This window comes from Drosophila teissieri, chromosome X (genome assembly GCF_016746235.2).
Source record: "Drosophila teissieri strain GT53w chromosome X, Prin_Dtei_1.1, whole genome shotgun sequence".
NCBI classification, from domain to species: domain Eukaryota; kingdom Metazoa; phylum Arthropoda; class Insecta; order Diptera; family Drosophilidae; genus Drosophila; species Drosophila teissieri.
The window spans coordinates 11,211,703-11,223,698 of NC_053034.1; the positions used below are offsets into that span (position 1 = coordinate 11,211,703).

An 11,996-nucleotide genomic window follows, 5' to 3' on the forward strand; every position below is an offset into this window, starting at 1 on the left:
TGGGCTAATCGCCTTATGTGTAGGGGCATCGCAATGCGTTCGAAAGTTACAGGTTGGTTTTCCAGTTCGAAAAAGGCCATTGTGTTGAGTTATTGGGACGCCGGGGCTTATTTATTAACGATGGTTTCACTTTCCAGCCACACAATTACGATCGGCTGAAGGCGGCGGGGAAATGGAGGAGAGCAGACCCCGCCAACAAATGGGACCCAACAAATTTGTTTATAAATGTCGCACAATATTTATTTGTTGACGCCGTCGCCGTCGTCGTCATCATCGATATGTCATTGTTCGCACCGCCGTTGAGGGCAGCCGAAATTTATGGGGCTTACGAGCCATTTGACTCCATTCCGCGGAAGGTGAAGGGTTGACAATGGGCCACAGAATCGAAATTGGCTGAAAGTGTAACAATGGAACCCCGGACAAGACCAAGACTAAGCGATTCCAATTCGAAAGCGAGCAGGCGGCGCGGAAATTTATGCATAATTTCTGTGACAAATGCCACAAAACGGCGGCGAGAGAGCATGGAAAGTGTGAAAAGTGTGAAAAGTGTGAAAAGTGCATTGATAATTATGATAATTGTCTGCTCAAAACTGGGAAATGATGAGTTCGGCAATAGATGTGTATCTTCAGATTCAGATTAAGATTCAGATACAGATGCATTTTCAGGTTGACAAAAAGAGTCTCGTATTGTTAAAGTACACTGGCTAACTTTCATTCTTAGTCACTGATTTGTGGCGGTTGCCGTTTCTTATCCGCTGGCTTATTGCTCTGACTTCCACTGTTTTTGGGTTGCCTGCCTGATTATATGGTACGTGCTATTTCATTCGCCGACAGATACAAGCTACAAGATACATAGATACACAGATACAAAGATGCACAACTGGCAACCGCAAGACAAGCAACGACATCCCAAGGGGAGGGCTTTGTGATGAGGCGATTAAAAACAAAGTCAATGCGAAGAGCAAAGTGCTCTGCGGCCCATGATTTTCTTATTATACTCTATATTTTTGGTATGCTTAATATATATCATATATAAGCATCGATCTGTTTTCTATTTATTTAATTATTCTATTTATTAATTTAATTAATTTATTTAATTATTTATATGCGGCATGATTATTTTACTTGTTAGTTTATGAGCATTCCTAAAATCCTACAGCTTAAGCTATATTTTTTTTACACCCGCACCTGGTTCTTGATCAAGCTATTGGACCCGCCACCAAGTTAGCACCACATTAACAGCTACAACTTGATCATGATCATGATCATGGCTGCGTCGCTGTTTTACACGATGCCAGCTGCTTCTCGAGGAGGAACCCCATCCCCATCCCCATCCCAATCTCCTTCAGCCCCTCCACCGCCAGGTGAGTTGGCCTACCTGCCCATCTACCTGCAATTATGATCCGCTAGCTGCGGATTGCCTACGAGGCATGTCAACGCCTAGGACTGCGCTCTTGAGTTTTTAGTTGGGTGCCAATCTGCGGGAATTTGCTGGAATCTGTTGGCATCTGCCGGAATCCACGGCATCCACGGCATCTACGGGATTCTGGGAAGCACTTCCCGGGGGCCAATTTCCCATTGACGATGGTGGGTACAAAAAAAATAATAATAATAAAAGCACACCACTTATGCAAAACGAACGGGCGAGATTTACTTTAATCACACTGCTCTGGCCGCTGTATAAAAGTGAAAATGCAGCAGCGTACTGCGGTGGTGGTGGTGGTGGTGCGTTTGCTCGGGTGCTGGTTGGGTTGGGTGGTGCAAATTATGAAATTAGTATTATGTGAAACGGAGTTAAAAGTGTGATTAAACTGGAGCTGCAGTCAAAGTCACACACATGTGTGTGTGTGTGTGGGGCGTAAAAAGTACAAAAAATTGAAACAAAACCAACCTGCCGCATAATAAGCCGTCGCCGTCAAGACAATGAAAGTCACCTAAGTACCCACTCCACAGTAAGTGTGTGGGGCAATTAATATCATTTCAGCTTGAAGGTGGATATGTATCTGAATTTGTATGTAAATGTGGACGTGGATGCGAGAGACACCGCGATGGTTTTCCAAGTGAGCAGGTCGCCCAAAATGAAAATGCCGGCGTGTTAGACCCTTCGATGCTCAGGGTTAAATGAGCCGACCTTTTATAATAAATATGTATTCAGAGTGGCAGAGCTAAATAATTTCCAAGTTATGTTGAATAAGTTTCAGGTAATTCCTAGAATTCCTGTTGTTTCTGCCGACTCGTGAGGCAGTAAAACACCTGCTGGGCATACCCCTGCTACCCAGTTGGGGTGATAGGAAGCCACGACAAGTGCAGCGACAAAAAAGCAAATAACAATTCCCGTGGCTTATTAGCAATGCCACTTAGAAGTTGGAGCAGGGAGAAAGTCATCCAGCTGAATGCACATGAAGAGGTTGAGCTGTCAACTGTACCGCCCCCCCCTTATCCAACCCACTCAATTTCATACCATGCCATGCCATCCCGCCAACAGAAACCGCAAGCGCACTCAAGTTTGTTGCCTCAGTCTTTTGTTCTGCCACAGATCTCTTATGGTGGCTTACTGGTATATGGTGAATTGCGTAGGGAATTTCCCTAATCGCGGTTTCAGTTTCAATCGTCAATGGCAATCGTAATCGTAAACGAGGAAAATTTCTAAGCAACGCCGCGGGGCATTGGCACGAGATCCTCTCCGATTTTTAATATATATAATTTAAGCCTCACACGAGGCCCATAAAATATAAAAGCCATATTAAATATGTACGAGTATGTGCATCTATAGTAAGTGCGCATCTCGACGTGTAAAAGAAAATGAGCTGCTTCGCCAATTAATAGACCATGAACAGTTTGCTAGACGAAGAAAATCTGCGCACCACTAAATCCAGCCCCATCTTGACTTTGACTAATGCGCACTTATCAAGTGAGACCCAAAAAACCGAAACTAGTTAAAGATGAAACTCTCTAAATAAGTGTCTATATAATTAAGACGAGCCTGTTTATTTTTAGCTCAGCTCTTTATTCTAAATTTGATGTTTTTAATGACGTGCCAACTACTCGTGAAAATCATTTGCATTCGTGAGTCTGATTTGAATTAAAGTTGCATGAATGTGGAAAAAAATATGCATGCAAATGTTGGTATTATTTAACTTTATTAATGAACCCCATTTCTTTGCACATCTATATGGAAAAATATAGTTGGGAGAATGTTTTAATTCATTGTTTGCTTAGTTTCATTTGCATTTTAGGTTTCAATTTGTTTTTAAGTTTAAAACCAGTGTTTTGAGCTATTTTTAGCTTACTTTGCATTATAAGTTATAAACATATTTTTAAAAAACATTTTCCGCTTTACATATTTGAATTCGTATTTTATCCTCTGACTTACCGTTAAATTAATTTAATATTCAAGACTTAAGCTGTCGTCACTGTATTCCTTTTGCCAATATTCCTCAGCTTTAACACAACATATTAATCTTGTTTGGATTTTTAATAAACTTTTTCGTTAGGCTGCCAATCGTGACAAATGAACAGGAAAAAAACAAACAAAAGAACACTAGTTGGCACGCACATTTAGATGGAGGAGGTTCCAGGGGCAAGAGGATGAGTTTTCCCAAATGTGGAAGAAGGGCTATTATTCACTGGGGAAAATACGCGAGACGACGCGCTGGAAAATCGGGAGGAAAACTGCGAAGATGACGACGCGACGTCGACGATCCGACAAACGCGTTTTCCAGTTACAACGTTGGCAACGGAATGAATTGGCCAAATCTGCAGCGGCTTCGTTGAAGCCCGAAATTATCCCAAAGAGCGAAAGCCGGCAAATCAAACAGAGAGCCGCAGCCAGAGAACCGAGAAAATGGCCCGGAGAGAGGCTTTCTCCGGCTGAGAAGAAAAAGCGAGACAGTCTGCCACTTTGAATACCCTACAAAGCAGGTGATCTATGCACCAAACTATTGGCTTCTGTGCGGCGTTCGCTTATGGCCAGCTCTTGTATCTTCCAGCCAGGTTGTCCCATTAGAGATAACGCTGTGCAGACAGGTGCACTCGATCATCGGCTACTTACAGTGCCACTGCTTTTACTGGTCCAACTAATCCATTTGATAAGCAATTAATCGCTTACTTTATACGATCATCAGCCTCATTTCAATAATGGAAAAGTATTGTTGAGCACTAAGAAGTGAAAAATGTTATTGATGCTTTTTATTATTTCTATAATTAATTGTTATAATTAATTGTTAAGTGTTAAGCAGTTCAGGTTTAGTGTTTTCAACTGCATTTTTAATAAAACTATAATAGTAATATTAGAATTGTTAGTGATTATTCAACGTAATTTGCTTGCATAACGAAGCACTTATCATTGCCAGAAAAAAACCTCCACGAATTTTCTAAAAGGCACTGGGTCATTCGCGGTGACTTGGCACAGGTGAAATACAAATTTCAGTTGGATGCCAAAATATTTGACTTCCCCATTTCAAATATTTCCCATTCACAGCATTTTTGCCCGGCAAGATTTCCACTTTATTTCTGTCAAGTTGATGTGTTGCATTGCTGCATTTTCGCTTGCATAACCAACAATTTGTTCACTTTCAAAAAAAAGGTAAAAAATAAATAAAAAAAATAAACCAAAAATAAAGGCTTATGGAGGAGCAGCCAGGAGTGGGTGATGCGCCCACGCAGCAACATGGGCATAAACTGGACGCACTGCGTCCACTTTTCGGGCTTTTAAAACACCTGGCATGGTTGCGATTGGGCAATCGAGAGCCCGCAGGCTAATTGCCGCCATGCAGCCAAGTTGTGATCTTTAATTAAAGCCAAGGAAAAACAAAGCGAAGAGCAGTTTTCGAAGAGCTATAGATAAAGATGATTTCAGAGGGCCAGAGAATCTAATGATTGAGCGCAGCAAATTGATGTTTTGGTTTTTAAAAATTAAAATTGATTTTTTTTGTTTAATATCTTGCTTACTTGTTTGTTGTTTTCTTTGACGGATCATTAGCCAAAGAAGACCCATAGGATTTGGACTATAAATTCAAGTGCTTCTTGGTCCAAAGGCATCACAAATCATTGGATCTCGGCTTCGATCAGAATCTTAAATCTAATAAACTCAACTTACAGAATGAAGGTAAGCAATCGCGCAGTGCTAAGGATCTGTGAGAGTTAACCTCCTTCATCCGTCATCCTTCAAGGTCTTTGTGTGCTTGTTGGCGTCCCTGGCTCTGGTCAATGCCGGTGGCCTCCGCGGTGGTGCAGGTGGTGCAGGTGGCGGCTATCTGCCCGGTGGAGGACGTGGTGGTGGCGCCGGAGGATTCGGTGGCCGCCCTGCCATTGGAGCTGGCCTGGTGTCCCACGTCTCGCAGTCGCAGGGCAACACTAAGGTCCACATTGGCGGTGGCTCCGCTGGCGGTGCTGCCGCATACGGCGGTGGTGCTGGAGCTGCTTATGGCGGTGGTGCTGCAGCCTCATACGGCGGTGGTGCAGCCTCTTATGGCGGTGGACGTGGAGCTGGTGGCTGGCAAGGAGCTGGAGCTGGTCGTGGTGGTGCTGGTGGAGCAGGAGGCTGGCAGGGTGGTGCCGGAGGAGCTGGAGCCGGCAACGCCTGGGGCAACCCCGCTGAGTTCGATTACACGGTCAACCACGCTTCCGGCGGTGCTGGTGGTGCCGGTGGTGCAGGTGGCGCCTACGGTGCTGCTGCTGGTGCCCGCGGCGGTGCTGGCTGGTGGAACGATTAAGCAATGTCACCCGTTTTATCTGTAAACGATTTTGAATCCGACCAATAAAGTTTTAACAAAAAAAGAAGTTTGCTGCTTCAGTCATTTGATTTCACTGTCAGTGGTTGCAAACTTCGCTAAGCTTTAATGCCCAAAACTTTTTGGGGGGATAACGAGCAGTAAGTTTGGGCAAGCCTTAATAAAATGTATACAATGAAATTCAAATTCCAAATCAACTACCTCATATCGAAATCGGTCTTTAATTGGCAATATAATATTATGGCATCATCAAAATCAATTTCGCCAATATCCAGAAAATAGCTTTCATATAATTAAATGGAAGGCCTTACAATGGAACTGGAATCAGATACGTTATCTTTACAAATTGGCTACGATTTCTTACAGTGCACAAACTACAGCTTTTGCGCACTGGAACTTTGCTTAACATGAGCACTAGATGGCGCTGTGCCAAAGTTCGTTGCCTAAGTCTTTCGATTGCTGGCTCGATGAAACCCGTTTACAACTGTGCTCTTTACGCCCTGCCCATGCGATGGATTGCTGAAGTTCAAGGTCACTTCCAGCCATTGCCACCGAAAGCGAAAGTTAATTACGGAAAAAAATAAGGGAAAATGCAGAGAATCTGCAGTGAGTGCTAAACGACTATTCCTTTTGAGGTCGGGGCGGGGAACAACTAAAGGTGTTAATGCCAATCCTTGACACCAGCCCATAAAACATCAACTTAATTCAAGTGTGTGTGATTAACACGAAGTTAAACAGTTTAGTGGCTGTCATTGATTTATATGAAAATAAGTTTCTTTGCTTTTCGTTTCTTCGTTTTTTTTTGTGTATTTTGTTTTGTTTTACTTCCGTTGGCAATCGTTGTTTGGCTTTGAATCCGCCGATTTTCTTTGTCTGCGCCATTGTCTTTGATTCGATGATCATGAAGTTACGGCGTCGACCAGTCTCGACTGAGTTCCATGTGCCATGTGCCATGTGCCATGTGCGTTCTCGGCCTTTTGGGTTTCGGTTACCAGGGAGCCTTGGACAAGCGCATTACGATTCGCATTTTTGTTTATAAACAAATCTTTTATTTACACCGATCTCGACAAATTATGCTGGCGTGTGTGTGTGGTAACCAGTTTATGTTTTTGCATTTTTTCATCTGGTTTTCTGTATTCGAAAAGGAATTCGTGATGCACATTTGAAAAATGAACACGGCGGGATGTCTTTGATTGGGAAATTTACTTGAAGCTTCAACGTCTTGGGCATTTAATCTGCTTTTATTGCCAATTACGTGTACTTCCTTATGGAGCTTACGAACTAAGCGTGCTAATATTATTACCTATATTTTGTTATCTTCTAGAAAGCAGTGAAGCTCATGTTTTTGCTTCTAACTTATAATAAGGGGAACATCGTGGCATTAACGATCCACCCCTTCTAAGTCGATTTTAGTGATTGATGGAAAAATGCAATCGATTAACTTGCAATTAACTATCGATGTTTTACGACCACATCCAACCGATGATCCAGCAGAGCAGTATAATTAACTTATATTTATATGAGCCTGCCTGCCATCAATTAGCCTTTTGCATATGTACGAGATCTCAGCTCCGAGATGATCAAATTATAAATGTGGAAAAACTGTATAGAAGGCAGTGGATGTGCAATGGGTATTTATGTGTCTGCTGGATACCCATAAAATACGAAATGCACTGGCATCGGCAATTTTCTATGCAAGCTTGCATATTCGTATTTGGAATTAAATTAATGCCACTACAATCTACAATATTAGTTATTATCATTACACATTACCAGCTTATTTATGAGTGTCATCAATTTTAGCCTTAATGTAATGCCCTCCCGGCTGCGATGACAATGACTCCATCAAAAGTTCTCCTCAAAACAGCATCAACAACGTTCACTTTTTGGTTGGGGTTTTGCTTTTGGTTGGGGTTTTGGTTTCGGATTTGGTTTCGGTTTCTATCCATATTTGCCTTTGTGTTTACTATTGCACTGGTAATTTCATTTGGGTACATAACTCGTAATTAAATATGTTAATTCTGCTGTTTTTTAATGGAAGCCTTCAGCCGTCCAAAGCCGAAGCGATGGGAAATAGTATTGTAGGTTCGGCCATTACAGCCCGGCAATGAAGACGCCATTGTAAAGGAGATATACGTATAGATATACATCGCCAAATTCGCATCTTGACTTCACAGCTTGCTGGACATTAAGTTGGTAGTGGGATCTAGGCGATAATCAGAACAGATATGATCTCAGTGGGTTAATGAGCAAACCAAAATATCGTAATTAAGCAAATAAATAGTAATTTTCCTAATTAAAAGTTTGACTAAAGTGAAACTAAAACCAAACATCCATTGAGCAATTTAACTAAGCAAAGATATTCATATTGACTTGAAACTTTATTTGAAATTCAATTTCGAGACCATATCTTTCGTAATTGATAATCAATAAAGTCAATAAGTTGGCAATGAGGAAATTCGATTAAAACGTACGTTTCCTAGCTTCTGATCTGTCAAGTGATCATCATACATGTTTTTCAAACTCAGAAGCGCACTTTGCTGCCTCCGAATTGCTACTTGTATAGTGGCTAGGCCAACTCGTATTCCACTTAATTGATAAGTGACCCATCGAATGCTGTCGATCTGTCGTCGGATCGGGAGCTTACAGCCTGGGGTATAATCGAATAAGACGATTATGAATATTCATACCACAAGAACGGGTATGTAAATGCCAGATACTCAACGAAACTCTGAAAAAAAAACTGAAAATGTCTTTCTATTTGTGCAGAAGTTATATTTTTTTCCGATTTCTGAGGCGTGTGCTTGGGGGAGTGCATTGAACCCTTGGACTTGTGGGAGAGTTCTCTGAGGAGTGTTTATCTTTCGGGTTAGTACCGACAACTAGAGGGCCAGCGAAAATTCCCAGGCAATCTGCCATATCCGCCCAGCCACTATGCAAATATATGCCAAGCCGAAGCATAGAAATAGAATCGCCAAACCGGTTCTACGAATTAATAAGCGATGATGTGGGCTATGGTTATGGCTATGGGTATGGCTATGGGTATTGACCATACAATACACATTTGAATAGGCCTGCAATGGGCGAGCGATGAGTTAATAGGAGTTCTTGGCCCAAGCAGGAAGATGCCTTAGTTTTCCCACTTCAGCCTGAACCTTGGGCAGAACTCACGATTTGGCCATTCATCAGTTTGACACTTTGACTGCTTCTGCTATCTGCTTTGGGCCAACTGCTTTCTGCTGGCCAACTGACAAAACATTGATATAAATGTTGATTGTCGATCCATTGTTGACCACTGCCGGCCGCGGTGATTAAATGCCGATAATTTGTTTGACTTTCGGCGATTTGCACAGTGGTTTTACTCGCTGGTTAAGCTGCGTCTCTTTGAACTATCACTTAAGAAGAAGGTATCCATTTTTGCTGCAAATTGAATTGTGTGCTCTTCCCACCCGTGGTCAGATCATCATCGTGTCAGTCGATTTCCCAACGGCTGCAGCTCCGCATTTAACACCTCCCAACCCACTGTGCCAGCTGGAGGAGAAGCGGTTCCTCATCCGAAGTGAGCCGCGCATGCGCACAGATTAGCATAGGCAAACAAAAGAACCGCCGGCGAGCATAACCGAATGTGGGTTATTATGAAATCGCAGCCAAATCGATGATGCTGCTCTCTGGTCGCTCTGGTCGCTCTGCCCATCAATGGCTTCTAATTGGGCCCCCCCATCTCATTCGATTTTTTGGGGGGTATAAATGTGCGTGCTCCGTCAGCGATTGGAATTAGTTTGGTCAGCTGTTTGATAACGATTGTATCCCCCATTCGCTGCTCGAGATGAAACCCTTTGCCTGCATCCTGGTGATCCTTGCCGCCATCCTGTCCGTCGGACAGGCCTCCCTGGGCGGTCTTCTTGGCGGCGGTGGCGGTGGAGGCGGCGGCTCCATTGGCGGCGGCGCTGGCGGCATTGGACAGTTGCTGCAGAGCAAGCTGGGCGGTCTCGGCGGACTCGGCGGAGGATTGGGCGGCAGCCTGGGCGGTCTGAGCGGTGGTCTTGGCGGCAAGCTCGGCGGCGGTGGAGGCGGTGGCGGCGGCGGCTACTCCGGTGGCTACTCCAACGGCGGTGGATACTCCGGTGCCCAGTCTGGTGGCTACTCCAGCGGTGGCGGATACGCTGCCCCTGCTCCCAGGCCCGTTGAGAAGGTGGTCATCGTGAAGGTCATTAGCGAGGGCTACTCCGGCGCTCAGTCCGGTGGCTACTCTGGTGCTCAGTCTGGTGGCTACTCCGGTGGCTACTCTGGTGGCTACTCTGGTGGCTACTCCGGTGGCGCTCAGTCCGGCGGCTGGAACAAGGGCTGGTAAACGTGGAGCAGACTGGACCAACTATAAATAGTTCAAACTGCCAAGCAGAAAGCTTGGCTTAGGATTTAATATATTTTTTTTTACATATTTTTTTAGCGGTATTTGTTTGTTAGAATTTATACAATATACAAGAGAAGAATTTCCATTTTAAATTGCGTGTGCTTTGTGCTTGGAAGGGAACCGGTTGACTTTGGCTTCCTGCTCCGACTCTTGAGTCGATTCTGCCGCTGACCCAATGGCCAAATGGTTGAGGTCATCACCTGCCAATCGAAGTGGGAGAAGGAGAAGCAGAAGAGGGAAGGTAATGAGACAGGTACTTAGTGCACTTTCGACATCTATTTCGGCTTTTCTGCAGCAGTTGCGCAACCACCAAAAAGCGCATTTTATTGTTTTCCAGCCATCGATCAATTCGTCGAGGAAAAAAGCCTGTCAGTCGATCGCACCAAAGAGCCAAATTTGATTTTTATGCCGCCCATGAATTAAAATGGAAACGTGCAACGGCCAAAGAGTTCAAGTGGTTCGATTCTAGAATTGGCCGAGCAGACGTCTATAATTAGCATTTTGGGCCAAGATAGGCCGCTTTAAATTTTCAGAAAATATTCAATCTTGTCTTTGTTCTATGTAGAGGATTAAGTTCTGTGCATAAATTTGTACACAAATGGGGTAGACTAATAAATAAAAACGCTGCTTCAACGAAGTTTCCGCGGGTGATGAGCTTTAATTATTTATGGTTTTAATTTATTAGCTCCCAGAATAGGTCGTGCTCCAAAATAGATATTTATGTAAAGAAATAATAAATATTTTTATAATAAAGAATATACGTAATAATGGACTAAATATAAAAAATAGTTAAAATAAATATTTTTATTATATAAAATGGAAACGATCTAGCCGAAGGTACATACGTTTCGGTTTCTAGTCTCGTTTCGAATTATGTCTGTGTCGAAATCAAGAATCTATATCTCGCAATGATCTGCGTTTTTGGCATAATGAAAACCCATTGCAGCTGACAAAGCTCATCGTGGTGTGAGACACCTTCTTTCGAGACCCGTCAATCGCCCGTGATGGGTTCTGTGCCAACTCATAAGTTGCAGCGGAACAATTGGGCCCAAGTCACCGATTGATTGATTGATTTGCGGTGACCCGATTTCCAAGACAGCACGAATTATGTGCAACCGCACGGTGGCTCAGTAGCTCGGTAGCCAAAAAGACAAACACGCAGCTGCCTCGATCTCCAAATCCATTTCCATTCACAGCGCACACCTCCTGCGCCACCTGTAGTGCCAATTTCTATACCAATTCCATCTGTAACGCCATCGCCATTCTGAATAATGGGCAGACATAAAGAACCGATCGCCAGATCAATCCCTGACTCCTATATCTATAGCAGCCATCCAAACGCCGGCAGGCGAACTCAATTAAGTACTTTGCGGTTGCTACATAAACATAAAAATGGAGAGCCATTAGATCGGCGATCATGATGCGGCATCAGCTACTGGGCTACACTGGACTGCAAACTAAAAGTTTGCCTTGGGGTGAAATTTGTCAAATTTGCACTGAAATGGTTATCTATGGATTAAAGTTTGAGCGTTCGAAAGGATTATGTGCTAATTATCTTATCCAAATTACTTACTTAGAAATGCATTTTTTTAAAACAGAATTTTCTTCATTATCCTGAGGGATTGCAACCACTTGTTGACCCCTGTTTCCTATATAGCAAAGTGGGCCTACGTGCACCCACGAAGCGTACGAAACCGAAAGTTGACGGCGGCATAATGAGGCCCCAGTACTAAGGTGAGCTGAGCCGCCACCCGAGCCACTCTGGCCCACTCCGAACCACTCGGATTCGGAGCCACCCCGAAGCGCCCAACCACCGGCTATTGTAAGCTGGTCGCTCGCTGGCAGTTTTGGCA

The 11,996-nt window shown here is 43.7% G+C and overlaps 2 protein-coding genes across 2 annotated transcripts; both read left to right on the forward strand.

The window, feature by feature from the left end:
- Nucleotides 1-1,255: 1,255 nt before the first annotated feature.
- Nucleotides 1,256-5,714, forward strand: LOC122624180 (glycine-rich protein 5). The gene is made up of 3 exons (XM_043803639.1): nucleotides 1,256-1,364; nucleotides 5,037-5,107; nucleotides 5,172-5,714. Exons 1-3 carry the CDS (start codon nucleotides 1,256-1,258, stop codon nucleotides 5,712-5,714), a joined length of 723 nt encoding a protein of 240 aa, XP_043659574.1.
- Nucleotides 5,715-9,558: 3,844 nt separating this feature from the next.
- Nucleotides 9,559-10,083, forward strand: LOC122624526 (acanthoscurrin-2). Its single transcript, XM_043804134.1, has one exon. The coding sequence runs from the start codon at nucleotides 9,559-9,561 to the stop codon at nucleotides 10,081-10,083; it is 525 nt and encodes a 174-aa protein (XP_043660069.1).
- The last annotated feature ends 1,913 nt before the right edge of the window (nucleotides 10,084-11,996 follow it).